This window comes from Oncorhynchus gorbuscha, linkage group LG15 (assembly GCF_021184085.1).
Source record: "Oncorhynchus gorbuscha isolate QuinsamMale2020 ecotype Even-year linkage group LG15, OgorEven_v1.0, whole genome shotgun sequence".
NCBI lineage: Eukaryota > Metazoa > Chordata > Actinopteri > Salmoniformes > Salmonidae > Oncorhynchus > Oncorhynchus gorbuscha.
Genome location: NC_060187.1, coordinates 37,953,381 through 37,971,734, shown reverse-complemented (window position 1 = coordinate 37,971,734; position 18,354 = coordinate 37,953,381). Strand labels below are relative to the sequence as shown.

Genomic DNA, 18,354 nt, shown 5'->3' with positions numbered 1-18,354 from the left:
CAGATGGGAATATTGACAAATACGCTGATTCGGTGTGCGAGTTCATTAGAACGTGCGTCGAAGATGTCGTTCCCATAGCAACGATAAAAACATTCCCTAACAAGAAACCGTGGATTGATGGCAGCATTCGCGTGAAACTGAAAGCGCGAACCACTGCTTTTAATCAGGGCAAGGTGTCTGGCAACATGACTGAATACAAACAGTGCAGCTATTCCCTCCGCAAGGCTATCAAACAAGCTAAGCGTCAGTACAGAGACAAAGTGGAATCTCAATTCAATGGCTCAGACACAAGAGGCATGTGGCAGGGTCTACAGTCAATCACGGACTACAAGATGAAATCCAGCCCAGTCACGGACCAGGATGTCTTGCTCCCAGGCAGACTAAATAACTTTTTTGCCCGCTTTGAGGACAATACAGTGCCACTGACACGGCCTGCAACGGAAACATGCAGTCTCTCCTTCACTGCAGCCGAGGTGAGTAAGACATTTAAACGTGTTAACCCTCGCAAGGCTGCAGGCCCAGACGGCATCCCCAGCCGCGCCCTCCGAGCATGCGCAGACCAGCTGGCCGGTGTGTTTACGGACATATTCAATCAATCCCTATACCAGTCTGCTGTTCCCACATGCTTCAAGAGGGCCACCATTGTTCCTGTTCCCAAGAAAGCTAAGGTAACTGAGCTAAATGACTACCGCCCCGTAGCACTCACTTCCGTCATCATGAAGTGCTTTGAGAGACTAGTCAAGGACCATATCACCTCCACCCTACCTGACACCCTAGACCCACTCCAATTTGCTTACCGCCCAAATAGGTCCACAGACGATGCAATCTCAACCACACTGCACACTGCCCTAACCCACCTGGACAAGAGGAATACCTATGTGAGAATGCTGTTCATCGACTACAGCTCGGCATTCAACACCATAGTACCCTCCAAGCTCGTCATCAAGCTCGAGACCCTGGGTCTCGACCCCGCCCTGTGCAACTGGGTACTGGACTTCCTGACGGGCCGCCCCCAGGTGGTGAGGGTAGGCAACAACATCTCCTCCCCGCTGATCCTCAACACGGGGCCCCACAAGGGTGCGTTCTGAGCCCTCTCCTGTACTCCCTGTTCACCCACGACTGCGTGGCCACGCACGCTCCAACTCAATCATCAAGTTTGCGGACGACACAACAGTGGTAGGCTTGATTACCAACAACGACGAGACGGCCTACAGGGAGGAGGTGAGGGCCCTTGGAGTGTGGTGTCAGGAAAATAACCTCACACTCAACGTCAACAAAACTAAGGAGATGATTGTGGACTTCAGGAAACAGCAGAGGGAACACCCCCTATCCACATCGATGGAACAGTAGTGGAGAGGGTAGCTAGTTTTAAGTTCCTCGGCATACACATCACAGACAAACTGAATTGGTCCACTCACACTGACAGCATCGTGAAGAAGGCGCAGCAGCGCCTATTCAACCTCAGGAGGCTGAAGAAATTCGGCTTGTCACCAAAAGCACTCACAAACTTCTACAGATGCACAATCGAGAGCATCCTGGCGGGCTGTATCACCGCCTGGTACGGCAACTGCTCCGCCCTCAACCGTAAGGCTCTCCAGAGGGTAGTGAGGACTGCACAACGCATCACCGGGGCAAACTACCTGCCCTCCAGGACACCTACACCACCCGTTGTTACAGGAAGGCCATAAAGATCATCAAGGACATCAACCACCCGAACCACTGCCTGTTCACCCCGCTATCATCCAGAAGGCGAGGTCAGTACAGGTGCATCAAAGCTGGGACCGAGAGACTGAAAAACAGCTTCTATCTCAAGGCCATCAGACTGTTAAATAGCCACCACTAACATTGAGTGGCTGCTGCCAACACACTGTCATTGACACTGACCCAACTACAGCCATTTTAATAATGGGAATTGATGGAAATGTAAATATATCACTAGCCACTTTAAACAATGCTACCTTATATAATGTTACTTACCCTACATTATTCATCTCATATGCATATGTATATACTGTACTCTACAACATCGACTGCATCCTTATGTAACACATGTATCACTAGCCACTTTAACTATGCCACTTTGTTTACTTTGTCTACACACTCATCTCATATGTATATACTGTACTCGATACCATCTACTGTATGCTGCTCTGTACCATCACTCATTCATATATCCTTATGTACATGTTCCTTATCCCCTTACACTGTGTATAAGACAGTAGTTTTGGAATTGTTAGTTAGATTACTTGTTGGTTATCACTGCATTGTCGGAACTAGAAGCACAAGCATTTCGCTACACTCGCATTAACATCTGCTAACCATGTGTATGTGACAAATAAAATTTGATTTGATTTGATTTTGATTTGATTCTGTGCCAGTCCTCATCATAGCGCTTGATGATTTTTGCGACTGCACTTGAAGAAACGTTCAAAGTTCTTGAAATGTTCCGGATCAACTGACCATCATGTCTTAAAGTAATGATGGACTGTCGTTTCTCTTAGCTTATTTGAGCTGTTCTTACCATAATATTGACTTGGTATTTTACCAAATTGGGCTATCTTCTGTATACCCCCCTACCTTGTCAAAACACAACTGAATGGCTCTAACGCATTAAGAAGGAAAGAAATTCCACAAATGAACTTTTAAGGCACACCTGTTAATTGACATACATTCTAGGTAACTACATTATGAAGTTGGTTGAGAGAATGCAAAGCTGTCAAGGCAAAGGGTGGCTACCATCTCAAATATATTTTGATTTGTAGGAACCAAAAAAAGTGTTAAACATGACCCCATGTGTTAATTTATAGTTGATTTTTTCACTATTATTCTACAACGTAGAAAATAGTAAAAATAAAGAAAACCCCTTGAATGTATAAGTGTCCAAACTTTTGACTGGTATTGTATGTAAATAATGTATATTTTTAATACATTTGCAAACATTGCTGAAAACCTGTTCACGCTGTCATTATGGGGTATTGTGTGTAGATTGACATTTTTTAATTCTTACAGTTTTTATCTTTTAGAGACTCCATCCGTAATGTAGTAGTTGGGTTTCAGTCCAGAGAAATTATCCAGGTCCTCAATAAGGCCTTAAAGGTTGGATAACTTCGCGTACATTGATACGCGTCTCTAAATCATACATTTTTAGCCCCATAATATCCTTAATGAAAATTAATTGAGACAGACTTATTGAAACTGCAATAGCCTTATTGGGACAATAGACCTATTGAAAATGTAGCCCAGTGTAGGTAGGCCATTGCAAGTTAAGAGTTTTTTTATTTTTTATTTTAATTGCTCCAAAAATTCTAACCTATGCAAAGACCCTTAAAAGGAAGAGTGGTTCTCAAATTCCTGGAGAGTAGTGGTGCTGTTGGTAAGTGACAAGCCTCAGCATGCCTTACTTACCCATCGATGGTGAGCAGCTCAAAGGGAGCTTGTTTGTCACACACAGGGCAGGTCCACGTGGGCTTCTTCTCATTCATTTGCAGGAAGTAGATGGCATCGAAACACTGCAAGTGGGCACAGGTGAGCACCCGACACGGCACTCCTATCCGCATCTTCACTAGCTGAGAGGAGGAAGAGGAAAGGGAGGCATGTTATTAGCATTAGGCTGTAGACAAATGGTGGGTGGTAGCCTGTTCCTCGTGTTATGGTTTTCTTTGTTTTGGTCAGTAACAACTGAAAGGTTTAAGACTTGCTCTTTAATAAGAAATTAAAGCATGACTGGGTGGATATGGCTTGTGGTGAGAGTGCAAATCCTCACAGGACAGATGAGGGACACCCGTAGCCCTGTGGTGGCGATCTCGTTCTCTGGATCAAAGCGTAGCTTGTCCTGGACTGGACACAGCAGAAAGAAAGTAGTTCAACGTCACAGCACAGGTGTAAACATTACTAAAATGCAATAAAGCATGAAAGGCCACTTACTGCGTTCACGACAGCGTTCTGCACTCTCCACTGAGCAGTGTTTAAGTTGGCTGAAGAGCTCTGCTGATGTGAAGACCCGCACTAAATACACTGCCACCGAGTAGCGCTGCACACAGGACGAGAAGACATGAGTGAGCACTGAACAGAATGAACACACTGGAAATAGCAGCAGATATCTGAAAAACAACCACACCATTTCAAATACTTGTCATGGAAATGAATCAAAACAGCTTGCGTACATCACAGAGTTTACTTTAGATGTGCAAAAGGTGTCGCCTCCTGGCAAGGTTCTAAAATAACAGTGTAAAGTTTCAACCAGAGACTGACCTTGCCGAAGTTGCCCCATGTGACAGTGGCCCGGTTGGTGGCAGTGGAGAGGTGTAACCAGGGTGTGATGTTGACTGGGCGACAGGGACGACGCGGTTCCACACCTGGCTTATTAGATGGGTAGTAACCCTGTACAGAACAAATATAGAAATGTTTAGCAACCAAGATATAGGCATTTTCTTCTGAGTTGTTGGTTGGTTTGTTTGCCTGAGGGCATGAGATTCCCCAGCTTGACTACTTACTGGTACATGACAGTAGGACTGGTTGACTTTGACAGCAATATTGGGAGGGTACTGATCTTCCTGGACACCGATTGAGTCTGTATAACAGATTCTGTAAAGGATCATAGCAAAAGCACAGGAGGTTCAGTGGTATCAGTGTTAGATGGAAACATATGTAATCCTCTTAAACACAGCCATTCTCAAATGAATGGTTGTGGTGGTCAGATTTGTCATTCAATACACACAAAATGTACACTGTTTTGTTGGGACTTGATAAAGTTGATAAAGGACACAGTAGAGGAAACTATAATTGTCTGTAAACGTTCCAAATGTCGACAGAACAAACTACAATAGACGGGTGAATAATTTTCCTTATCTGTGAAATAGACCATGTGACAAATGCAGTAGAAATGCTTTAATGCACATTTTTTATAGAATATAACCATGTTGCAGTCAAGAAATGCTACCCTATATATACACACAAAAGGTATGTGGACACCCCTTCAAATGAGTGGATATGGCAATTTCAGCCAAAATTGTTGCTGACAAGTGAATATGGCAGAGCAGCCACACAAGCCTAAGATCACTATACGCAATGCCAAGCATCGGCTGGAGTGGTCTAAAACTCAACCACCATTGGTTTCCAGAGCAGTGGAAACACGTTCTCTGGAGTGATGAATCACACTTCACTATCTGGTAGTCCAATGGACAAATCTGGGTTTGGCAGATGCCAGGAGAACGCTACCTGCCACAATGCATAGTGCCAACTGTAAAGTGTGGTGGAGGAGGAATAATGGTCTGGGGCTCTTTTTCATGGGTAGGGCTAGACCTCAGTTCCAGTGAAGGGAAATCGTAATGCTGCAGCATACAATTACATTCTAGACGATTCGGTGCTTCCAACTTTGTGGCAATGCCCTCATGCACAAAGCGAGGTCCATACAGAAATGGCTTGTCAAGATCAGTGTGGAAGAACTTGACTGGCCTGCACAGAGCCCTGACCTTAACCCCATTGAACACCTTTGGGATGAATTAGAACGCCGATTGAGAGTCAAGCCTAATTGCCCAACCTCACTAATGCTCATGGCTGAATGGAACAAGTCCCCGAAGCAATTCTCCAACCGGCCATGATTGGGAGTCCCATAGGCAGTGCACAATTGGCCCAGCATCATCCGGGTTTGGCAGTCATTGTAAATAAGAATTTGTTCTCAACTTGCCTAGTTAAATAAAAAAGGTACAATTCTATTTTTATTTTTTTAATGCTTCTTTCCAATAGAGGGCCTTAACTGTTATGCTGTTGGCATGATGATAGATGCTTGACTGTCAATTGACAAAAACAATTTTTTTAACTGACTGATCCATAATCTCATAATGAAGCCTACCCTCTGTGCTGCATCTGCAAGCTGTTGGCTAGAGCGCATGTGCCAATACCAAAGTGGGCACACTTGCTGTGTATTGCAGACATTTGTGCCAAAAACATCTAAAGTGTTAAAAATGGGATGGAAACACATACTTCTGTTTTTTATTCTGTAAATGAAGTTACAGCGTAATTATGTACAGCTTTTAACAATGTTTTTTTTGGGGGGGGGGATATTTGTCCTGCTACAAATTTTTATAAATGAGTAAAGAAAATGTGTTCTTGCATATTCCAACTCCCCCCCTGAGACACCCGTAGGGAATGGGATCATGCCACAGTCACCATTGTCTACATGCCCCTGGAGCAATTGGGGTTAAGTACGTTGCTCAAGGGCACAGCTAAATATTTTTCACCTTGTGGGCTCTGGGATTCAAACCAGGGACCTTTCAGTGACTGGTCCAACGCTCAAGGTTACCAAAAAGACAATTTGATGGAAAACCACTACTACAGGTAAAATGTGCATATTGTTTGTTTGAATGTTATAATATTCACTTGGATATCATTGAACAAATTGATGGAAGCCTAGCTACTGATCTAGAATAGGCTTCAACTGTATGTACTGGAAATTACCTATGCAATTGTGGGATTGGTGTGCTGTTATGTGTAGGACAGTTGAACTCTTGTAAACTCACCTAAGAACCACCTGGATTGCCTTCATTCCTGGTCGAAGCTCACTAAAACAACAAGGGAGGGAATGTTATGGTACCCCTCAGTGTCCACGCAAAGTCACAAGCAGCAGAAAAAACCACAGTTAACTTTGAATAAAAGTGTTATGCTCACGTTGAGTTTCTGACTTGGTCCGCTTGGCTCTGTGTTAATTCAAATATGCATTGACTGTCCTGCAGTTTCTCACTGTTCTGGGCAACTACAAGGACAGATGCAGAAGGAAAAAAGATATACACATACCACAAGTTCCCTGCGCTTCGCAATGTCCAAAATGTCCTTAGCGCTTAATTGTAATGTCATGTTTCTGTCATTAATATACAGTGTCATCAGAATGTATTCAGACCCCTTAACTTTTTCAACATTCTGTAGGGTTACAGACATTTGTCTCATCAATCTACACACAATACTGATAAGGACAAAGCAAATACAGTATAATAAATGTTTGCCAATTTATTAAAAAAATTAAATGGAAATATCACATTTACATAGGTATTCAGACCCTTTACTCAGTATTTTGTTGAAGCACCGTTGGCAGTGATTACAGCCTGGAGTCTTCTGGTTATGACGCTACAATCTTGGCACACCTGTATTTGGAGAGTTCCTCACATTCTCTGCAAATGCTCTCAAACTCTGTCAGGTTGGATGGAGTGTGTTGCTGCACAGCTATTTTCAGGTCTCTCCAAAGATGTTCGATCGATCGGGTTCAAGTCCAGGCTCTGGCTGGGCCACTCAAGGACATTCAGAGACTTGTCACAAAGCCACTCCTGTGTTGACTTGGCTGTGTGCTTAGGGTCATTGTCCTGTTTGCAAGGTGATCCTTTGCCCCAGTCTGAGGTCTTGAGTGCTCTGGAGCTGGTTCATTGAGGATCTCTGTACTTTGCTCTGTTCAGCTTTCCCTCGATCCTGACTAGTCTCCCAGTCCCTGCCGCTGAAAAACATCCCCACAGTATGATGCTGCCACCACCATGCTTCACCGTAGAGATGGTGGCAGGTTTCCTCTAGAAGTGACGCTTCACATTCAGGCCAAAGAGTTCAATCATGGTTTCATCAGACCAGAGAATCTTGTTTCTCATGGTCAGAGTCTTCAGGTGCTTTTTGGCAAACTACAAGTGGGCTGTCATACGTCTTTTACTGAGGAGTGTCTTCTGTCTGGCCACTACCATAAAGGCCTGATGGTTTGAGTGCTGCAGAGATGGGAGAAACTTCCATAAGGACAACCATCTCCACAGAGGAACTCTAACTTGGTGGTTCCAAACTGCTTCCATTTAAGAATGATGGCCACTGTGTTCAGGGACCTTCAATACCTCAGAATTGTTTTGGTACTAGAGGTCGACCGATTAAACAGAATGGCCGATTAATTAGGGCCGATTTGAAGTTTTCATAATCGAACATTGTATTTTTTTACACCTTTATTTAACTAGGCAACTCAGTTAAGAACACATTCTTATTTTCAATGACGGCCTAAGAACGGTGGGTTAACTTCCTTGTTCAGTTAGCCATCCTTACGGCTAACTAGTCCAACGCTCTAACTACCTGCCTCACGAGAAGCCTGCTTACGAGAATGCAGTAAGAAGCCAAGGTAAGTTGCTAGCTAGCATTAAACTTATCATATAAAAAACAATCATAATCACTAGTCACAACTACACATGGTTGATGAGATTACTAGTTTATCTAGCGTGTCCTGCGTTGCATATAATCGATGCGGTGCGCATTCGCGAAAAAGGACTGTCGTTGCTCCAACGTGTACCTAACCATAAACATCAATGCCTTTCTGAAAATCAATACACAGAAGTATATATTTTTAAACCTGCATATTTAGCTAAACTAAATCTAGGTTAGCAGGCAATATTAACCAGGTGAAATTGTGTCACTTGTATTCATTGCACGCAGAATCGGGGTATATGCAACAGTTTGGACAGCCTGGCTCATTGCGAACTAATTTGCCAGAATTTTACGTAATTATGACATAACATTGAAGGTAGTACAATGTAACAGCAATATTTAGACATAGGAATGCAATCCGTTAGATAAAATACGGAACGGTTCCATATTTCACTGAAACAATAAACGTTTTGTTTTCGAAATGATAGTTTCCGGATTCGACCATGTTAATGACCAAAGGCTCCTATTTCTGTGTATTATGTTATAATTAAGTCTATGATTTGATAGAGCAGTCTGACTGAGCGATTGTAGGCACCAGCAGGCTCGTACGCATTCATTCAAACAACACTTTTGTGCGTTTTGCCAGCAGCTCTTCGTTGTGCTTCAAGCATTGAGCTGTTTATGACTTCAAGCCTATCAACTCCCGAGATTAGGCTGGTGTAACCGATGTGAAATGGCTAGCTAGTTAGCGGGGTGCGCTCTAATAGCGTTTCAAAAGTCACTTGCTCTGAGACTTGGAGTAGTTGTTCCCCTTGCTCCGCATGGGTAACGCTGCTTCGAGGGTGGCTGTTGTCGATGTGTTTCTGGTTCGAGCCCAGGTAGCGGAGAGGAGAAGGATGGAAGCCCCAGACCGAGGGTGATTGACCGTCATCTTGAACTTTAACATTTTCTAATAATTGCACCAACAGTTGTTGCCTTCTCACCAAGCTCCTTGCCTATTGTCCTGTAGCCCATCCCAGCCTTGTGCAGGTCTACAATTTTATCCATGATGTCCTTACACAGCTCTCTGGTCTTGGCCATTGGGGAGAGGTTGGAGTCTGTCTGTTTGATTGAGTGTGTGGACAGGTGTCTTTTATACAGGTAATGAGTGGAGAACAGGAGGGCTTCTTAAAGAAAAACAAACAGGTCTGTGAGAGCCAGAATTCTTACTGGTTGGTAGGTGATCAAATACTTATGTCATGCAATAAAATGCAAATGAATTACTTAAAAATCATACAATGTGATTTTCTGGATTTTTGTTTTAGATTCCGTCTCTCACGGTTGAAGTGTACTTATGATAAAAATTACAGACCTCTACATGCTTTGTAAGTAGGAATACCTGCAAAATGTGTATCAAATACTTGTTCTCCCCACTGTATGTAAATCAAAAAAGGTATTTGCAAAAATTTCTAGACCTGTTTTCACTTGTCATTATGGGGTATTGTGTGTAGATTGCTGAGGATTTTGTATGTATTTAACACATTTTAGAATAAAGCTGTAATATAAAATGTGGAAAAAGTCATGGGGTCTGAAAACTTTCTAAAGGCGGGCCAGGTTTTTTTTACTGACCATAAGAGCTGACCAGGAACTTTTTGGCCTCTCTACAAGGACTTGACTAGACCGAAAGCTCTCTACATCTCACTGACAAAAATCACTCACTTAGCTCTGTTGGCGGCAACAGCGTCTCCAGAGTTTGGTAGAAGGGCAGCGACACCAGCTTGACCTCAGCTGCAGGTGTGGAGGACAGCTTGGGGATGCCGTTGAGGTAGTCTGCACCCTGAGTGCCTGTGGGGGACGAGCTGAGGGAGGAGTAGGCCACCGGAACCCCCTCCGGGCGCCGAGCAGCCAGCCAACCCGACGCCTTGGGGAAGCGTGACTCGTACAGCTGCCGCACGTTCTTCAGCAGCTCTGGGCTGTACTCTGTCTGCACCAGCCTCAGCGCCCGTCCCACCAGATCATGCTTTAGACCACTCTTACTGCGGCCCATGGAGGCCAGCAGCGTCTGCAGGTCAGACACCCGGAAACTCTTCACCATGTTCTGAAGGGAAGACACAAAGGAGAGAGTGATAGGAAGAGGGGAAGTTTTGGATTACCATCTTGATTCCTTGAGCTCGGCAAGTGCCAATAACTTTAAAAAGGTAGCCTACACTAGTTAATCAACCATGCAATTTAAGAGGCTGCTGCCCTATGTACATGAAATCACTGATCACGTTAGTAATGTTTTACTCATTTCATATGTGCAGTTGAAGTTGGAAGTTTACATAGACCTTAGCCAAATACAATGAAACTCAGTTTCACAATTCCTGACATTTAATCATAGTAAAAACTTCCTGATTTAGCCAACTGCAGTAAAAGGTTAAAGAAGGATTTTTAAGCCTTGAGACATGGATTGTGTTTGTGGCCATTCAGAGGGTGAATGGACAATATAATATTTAAGTGCCTTTGAAAGGGGTATGGTAGTAGATGCCAGGCGCAGGACTGGCTTAATGCAGGGGTTTACCGGGGCTGAAGCCTCTGGGCCCAGGAGGCAACAAAAATATATATAAATAAAGGAACTGTATCCAGTATATATTACACACACACACAATATAGATAGAGAGTTGAAGTCAGAAGTTTACATAAACTGAGTTTAAATGTATTTGGCTCAGGTGTGTCTCAATTCCTGACATTTAATCCTAGTAAAAATGTCCTGTCTTAGGTCAGTTAGGATCACAACATTATTTTAAGAATGTGAAATGTCACAATAATAGTAGTGAGAATGATTTATTTCAGCTTTTATTTCTTTCATCACATTCCCAGTGGGTCAGAAGTTTACATACACTCAATTAGTATTTGGTAGCATTGCCTTTAAATAGTTTAAATTGGGTCAAACATTTTGGGTAGCCTTCCACAATAAGTTGGGTCAAACAAGCTTTTTTAGTTCTGCCCACAAATATTCTATAGGTTTCAGGTCAGAGCTTTGCGATGGCCACTCCAATACATTGACTTTGTTGTCCTTAATCCATTTTGCCACAACTTTGGAAGTATGCTTGGGGTCATTGTCCATTTGGAAGACCCATTGGCAATCAAGCTTTAACTTCCTGATTGATGTCTTGAGATGTTGCTTCAATATATCCACAATTTTCTTTCCTCATGATGCCATCTATTTTGTGAAGTGCACCAGTCCCTCCTTCAGCAAAGCACCCCCACAACATGATGCTGCCACCCCCATGCTTCAAGGTTGGGATGGTGTTCTTCAGCTTGCAAGCATTCCCCTTTCTCCTCCAAACATATTGATGGCCCTTATGGTCAGTTGTATTTTTGTTTCATCAGACCAGAGGACATTTCTCCAAAAAGTACAATCTTTGTCCCCATGTGCAGTTGCAAACCGTAGGTTGGCTTTTTTTTTAATGGCGGTTTTGGAACAGTGGCTTCTTTCTTGCTGAGCGGCCTTTCAGGTTGTCTATTGGACTCGTTTTACTGTGGATATAGATACTTTTGTACCCGTTTTCTCCAGCATCTTCACAAGGCCCTTTGCTGTTCTGGGATTGATTTGCATTTTTCGCACCAAAGTATGTTTATCTCTAGGAGACAACACATCTCCTTCCTGAGCAGTATGACAGTTGCGTGGTCCCATGGTGTTGATACTTGTTTACTATTGTTTGTACAGATGAACGTGGTACCTTCAGGCTTTTGGAAATTGCTCCCAAGGATGAACCAGACTTGTGGAGGTCTACAATTTTTTCCCCTGAGGTCTTGGCTGATTTCTTTTAATTTTCCCATGATGTCAAGCAAAGAGGCACTGAGTTTGAAGGTAGGCCTTGAAATACATCCACAGGTACATCTCCAATTGACTCAAATGATGTCAATTCACCTATCAGAAGCTTCTAAAGCCATGACATCATTTTCTGGAATTTCCAAGCTGTTTAAAGGCACAGTCAACTTAGTGCATGTAAACTTGTGACTCACTGGAATTGTGATAGTGAATTATAAGTCAAATAATCGGTCTGTAAACAAGAGCATTTTGCTATACCCGCAATAACATCTGCTAAATATGTGTATTTGACCAATAACATTTGATTTGAAGAGCTGTGCACTGACCTATCTATATAATTACCTGGTATAAAGAAATTAACACTCAGCATGTCAACTCAAATGATTAATGCTAAATTGAAATACACATGACCAGAAGTATGTAGACACCTGCTCGTCAAACATCTCATTCCAAAATCATGGGCATTAATATGGAGTTGGTCCCCCCCTTTGCTGCTATAAACAGCCTCTACTCTTCTGGGAAGGCTTTCCACTAGATGTTGGAACATTGCTGCTGCAGGGACTTGATTCCATTAAGCCACAAGAGCATTAGTGAGGTTGTGCGATTAGGCCTGGCTCACAGTCGGTATTCCAATTCATACCAAAGGTGTTCGATGGGGTTGAGGTCAGGGTTCTGTGCAGGCCAGTCAAATTCTTCCACACCGATCGACAATCCATTTCTGTATGGACCTCACTTTGTGCATGGGGGCATTGTCATGCTGAAATAGGAAAGGGCCTTCCCCAAAACTGTTGCCACAAGGTTGGAAGCACAGAACCATCTAGAATGTCATTTTATGCCGTAGCGTTAAGATTTCCCTTCACTGGAACTAAGGGGCCTAGCCTGATCACTCCAGAGAACATGTTTTCACTGCTCCAGAGTCCAATGGAGACGAGCTTTACACCACTCCAGCCGACACTTGGCATTGCACATGTTGATCTTAGGCTTGTGTGCAGCTGCTCGGCCATGGAAACCCATTTCATTAAGCTCCCGACAAACAGTTTGTGTGCAGACTGACAATTTTTACGCTCTACATCACATGGCGGTCCCGTTCTGTGAGCTTGTGTGGCCTACCACTTCGCGGCTGAGCCATTGTCGCTTCTAGAGGTTTCCACTTCACAATGACACCACTCACAGTTGACCGGGCAGAAAGTTAATTATTGACTTGTTGGAAAGTGTGATGGCGTCATTCTAATGTGAATGTTTGTCTATAGAGATTGCATGGATGTGTGCTTGACTTTATACATCAGGCAGCAATGGGTGTGGCTGAAATAATAGCCGAATCCACTAATTTGAAGGTGTCCACATATACTTTTGTGTAAATATAGTGTCTGTGCACTTGCTTCAAGTAATATTTTCCTCCCTCCCATCTAGAATTCAGTAGCATGACCCATGAGCCCCTTCTGTTCCTAACACCATGCATAGAATATTTTTCCTGCAAACAAAACCTAGACTGGTCCGCCCTTTAAGTAGTGTAGGACACAACACCATCGGTGCATTTGAAGAACCATCAATGCATGTAGCTAGCTAGTCACTATCTACACTGAACAAAAATAGATGCAACATGTAAAGTGTTGGTCCCATGTTTCATGAGCTGAAATGAAAGATCACATACGCAGAAAATACTTCTCAAATTTTGTGCACATCTCGGTTAGTGAGCATTTCTCCTTTGCCAAGATAATCCATCCACCTGACAGATGTGCAGATCAAGAAGCTGATTCAACAGCATGATTACACAGGTGCACCTTGTGCTGGGGACAATTAAAGGCCACAAAAAAACATGCAGTTTTGTCCAACACCACAGATGTCTCATGTTGAGGGAGCATGTAATTGGCATGCTGACTGCAGGAATGTCCACCAGAGCTGTTACCAGAGAATTTCATGTTTATTTCTTTGAGAGAAAAAAAATAAACCCGCACACTAATCTTGATAGCATCAGTGCTCTTTAATAAGCTTTATGTATCAGCCCCAAGGCCTTCGCCAGAGCTTTTGTGATTTTTTTTCCAGCCTTTTTTTTTTTTTTGCACCCTTATGTAGACAGCTTTACTCACATCCATCGAATGTGGCTCGAGTCGACGGAAAATAAGTTAGTGTTACCAAATATAACATTGTGAATTTCATAAATATTCTAATAAAAGGGTGTACATAAAACATATTAAACACATCTGTAAAACCACAATGAGGACATCAACCCACCAAGCAAGTTTTCATAAATCATTGGGTACAGCGCAATACAGAGTAATCTGAAATGGGAGCATTCATTCATGTTCAAAACGGTTCCCAATAAATTACAATACGTGCTCCACCACTCATGTTATCTACATGATTAAATGTCCATGTGGATTGTGTTATGTAGGTAAAACCTCTCGTTCTCTCCAGAGAATTTGTGAATATATATATTTTTTTTTAAATCAGGAGAAACGACAGGGATTATACAGTCCCAGTAGATTTTAAATGACCAAAAATATGACATTTCTACCGTCAGATTTTGTGGCATTGAGAAGGTCAAGATATCATACAGGGGGAGGTGACATATAATACGTGACATAAATAATACTCTGAGCCAAAGAGAATGTTTTTAATGATGAAATGCCAATGTATGTTACATCGTAAATTTGATCAATTAATGCCCACATTCCAGATTACTCTGACGTCACACTATTTTAATATTTATCAAATGCACATTGTTATTTTTGGTAACGCTTACTTACTTTCCCTCAACTCTAACCCCATTTGAATCATGGAACAGATGTGGGTGGAGCCATGTCGACATAATTCTTTTTTTTAACTCAAAAGCTCTGACGAAGGCCTTGAGGCCAATACGTAAAGCCTATTAAAGAGAAGTGATACTATCAAGAGAAGTGTGGGTTTCTTATTTTTTCCCCTCATTTTATTCAACTGTTACCATGCACCTTAAAAAAAAAGTCAGCTCAGATGTGCGAGTGCCCTTTGAATTTTGAATGTTAATTTCTCTATCATAAATCACATCCATTGGAACCTGGGTTGCTCCTCTTTTCAGTTCGCTGCAGCTAGAGGCTTGGACGAGCTGCAAAAAAAACCTCCACTGTTTTTATCTCCATCTCTTCATTCAAAAACTCAATCGTGGACACTTACTGACTGTTGTGGCTGCTTCGCGTGATGCATTGTTGTCTCTACCTTCTTGCCCTTTGTGCTGTTGTCTGTGCCCAATCATGTTTGTACCATGTTTTGTGCTGCTGCCATGTTGTTATGTGTTGCTACCATGCTGTGTTTTCATGTGCTTCTGCCATGCTAAGTTGTTGTCTTAGGTCTCGCTCTTTGTGTAGTGTTGGTGTGACTTGCCTAGTTAAATAAAAGCTTAAATAAAAAAATAACCGGCCTCACAACCACATACCACATTTAACGCCAGCCCAGAATCTCCACATCTGGCTTCTTCACCTGCAGGATCATCTGAGACACGCCACCACAGTTGATGAAACTGTGGGTTTGCACAACTGAAGAATTTCGGCACAAATTGTCAGAAACAGTCTCAGGGAAGCTCATCTCCGTGCTTGTCGTCCTCACCTGGGTCTTGACATGACTGCATTTTGGAGTTGTAACAGAGTTGTGGGCAACCGCTCACCTTCGACGGCCACTGGCAAGCTGGAGAAGTATTCACTTCACGGAATAATCCAAGTTTCAACTGTACCAGACAGATGGCAGACAGTGTATGGCATCTTGTGGGTGAGCGGTTTGCTGATGTCAACATTGTGAACAGAGTGTCCATGGTGGCGGTGGGGTTATGGTATGGGCTGGCATAAGATAGCCATTGATAGAATGCAATTGTTCATTGTCTATTTGAATGCACAGAGATACCCTGATGAGATCCTGAGGCCCATTTTCGTGAAATTCATCTGCCGCCATTACCTCGTTTCAGCACGAAATGCAAAGCCCCATGTCACAACGATCTGTACACAATTCCTTGAAGCTGAAAAATGTCCCAGTTTTTCAATGGCCTGCATACTCACCAGACATCTCACCCATCGTGCATGTTTGGAATGCTCTGAATCGACAGTGTTCCAGTTCCCACCAATATCCAGCAACTTCGCAGAGCCATTGAAGAGTAGTGGGACAACTTTCCACAGCCTGAACAACTATATGTGAAGATGTGTCACTCTGTATGAGGCAAACGGTTGTCACACCAGACAGACAGGTTCTGATCCACGATCCTACTTTTTTTTAAAGGTATCTGTGACTGACAGATGAATCTGTATTCCCAGTCATGTGAAATCCATAGATTAGGCTTTATTAATTGATTTCAATTGACTGATTTCCTATATGAACTGTAACTCAGTCTAATATTTGTTGCGTTTATATTTTTGTTCAGTGTAGTTAGAAAAGTCTTGCAAACTAATTACATCAATCTCATTAATTCAGGTTCATTTCTACAACTCGTGTATCAGGCTTGCAGCGTGTAGAGGTGGACAGCGGCATTGACAATTGCCTTGTCTGACAAGAAGCTAGGCTAGTGGGTAAGCTAACGTTAACTCCACTTGCTTTGTTGTTATCCCAACAGTGAAAATACGTCCATTGACAAGTCAAAGTGCCAGTGGATGGACCGAATGTTCAATGCAATCTCTCGCATAAACATTGAATGATACAATTTCGCACTGACTCCCTGCTGGCGAGTGTTTTTATGGCCTCATCATTCATTTTCTATGTCCCTGCTAGCTAACGTTAGCTAGACGCACTTAGCGGCGAAGAGAAACCAGTTTCAATATAACTACCAATTAATCAACCTTCACTAAGTTAAACCCTTTTATACAGTATTCATGGGAAACCTTTACAGTTTCCCATACTAACCGGCCATCTCCCACGCAGGCCCTTTCCTATCAACCCGGTCGAGCGGATCTCTGCTTACCATCGCTTCCACCAGTTCGCCCGCCATCTTTGTACAGCAGCCCCGCGAGAGGCAGAGCCGAAAGGTAGTCCTTCACCAGTGAGAAGCAGACGGGACGCTCGCTGCTCGACGCTTCTCTGCTTCCAATCACAGCGCAACCACACTACGAGCTTCAAGGAGTACGTTGAAAGTAGGCGTGTCATCATTGTTTTAAAGTGACAGTTCAACTTTTTTTTAAACACTCAGAGACAGGCCTCCCATCTATGTAAGGCCTCACTAATAAGAAAACATAACCAGCCACTAAGTAGCTGAACGCTGGAGTTTGCTGAGTTTTATACTATCGAATCAAAGAGGATATGCATAGTGAAAATAATTCAAATTCAAAACAAGAGGAACGCATGACATGTTAAATGGGGAGGAGCGCATGGCCCAATCAACTCCTGTCCGAGTGAAATATTCCGCTTCGGGAAATGCAACGAACCATTGGATATCGAATAAACTCTTTATCTATTTTGAACAATAATCTAAATATTCACAGTGAGCCAAGTCAAGATGCAGTACACAGATGTAGTGCACTGAAGTCACATTGGAAGAGAGGTTATACATGCTTCTCGATTTAATAATGCAGTCCAATGAATAAGAGCAGTCCTGTGTTAATTATTTTCTCTTGATTTCACACCCTCCCCTGGTAATCCATTTCTGGATTTTCAAACTTCTTGATTTGTGCTGAAGAACAGAAATCGTAAACCCAAACCATTTATGTTTAAAATCAAATGAAAGAATAATATAAACTTTTATATATAATCTTTGCATGATTTGACTTTCACCTCAAGTTTGCATACTGACTGTGATAAGTAACAGATAATTGGAACAATATATATTGTCCCAGCTCTGCTCTATGTAGGCCTACTTTAATTCCATTCCTGTGTGCTTTATCATAAGTTGTTTGCTTGCACACACTCACATTTGAGCAAAAATGACATTCACAGGACAGTCAGTGTCTTACAAAACCTCCAGTTCTGTGAAATATCAGCTTCATGTTATATATGCCACTTAGCAGACGCTTTTATCCAAAGCGACTTACAGTGTTGGCTTAAGGTATTGTAAATTAAAATGGAGGTGTATGTCCTCTTGACAATGACATAATTATCTTCAGTATTTTTTTATTATGGAATCATTTCTATTTAATGATACATTTTATCACATGTCTCATTCAGGCTACTTGGATGGTGTAGGCAGGCTGTAGTAGTAGTTCTTCAACTTGGACAGACGAGGGCAATATAGTCCACCGGTGGTTCATTCCTCTCATTCTTGAACAGCCCCAATTCGTCTGGACATGGACTCTACAAGGTGTCGAAAGTGTTCCACAGGGAAGCTGTTCCATGTTGACTCCAATGCTTCCCACTGTTGTGTCAAGTTGGCTGGATGTCCTTTGGCACTCACGAGAAACTGTTGAGTATGAAAAACTCTGCAGCTTTTTTTTTCACCTTTATTTAGCCAGGTAGGCAAGTTG

General features: G+C 42.7%; 1 protein-coding gene across 2 annotated transcripts in view; it reads right to left on the bottom strand.

Annotated features, from left to right (window-relative positions):
• LOC123997081 (E3 SUMO-protein ligase PIAS4-A-like) overlaps window positions 1-17,014 on the bottom strand; it is a 31,476-nt gene extending 14,462 nt beyond the window's left edge. Inside the window, exons 1-9 of one of the 2 annotated variants that reach the window (XM_046301073.1) lie at window positions 16,863-17,014; window positions 9,853-10,231; window positions 6,667-6,751; window positions 6,519-6,560; window positions 4,494-4,584; window positions 4,252-4,380; window positions 3,925-4,030; window positions 3,764-3,837; window positions 3,406-3,566 (exon numbers count right to left, since the gene is read on the bottom strand). In XM_046301073.1, coding sequence (XP_046157029.1) covers window positions 3,406-3,566; window positions 3,764-3,837; window positions 3,925-4,030; window positions 4,252-4,380; window positions 4,494-4,584; window positions 6,519-6,560; window positions 6,667-6,751; window positions 9,853-10,231; window positions 16,863-16,889 — 1,094 coding nt within the window. In that variant the 5' untranslated portion in view covers window positions 16,890-17,014. Of the gene's footprint in view, window positions 1-3,405; window positions 3,567-3,763; window positions 3,838-3,924; window positions 4,031-4,251; window positions 4,381-4,493; window positions 4,585-6,518; window positions 6,561-6,666; window positions 6,752-9,852; window positions 10,232-16,804 lie in introns of both variants that reach the window. The other variant, XM_046301074.1, reaches the window with a different exon arrangement.
• Window positions 17,015-18,354: the final 1,340 nt, after the last annotated feature.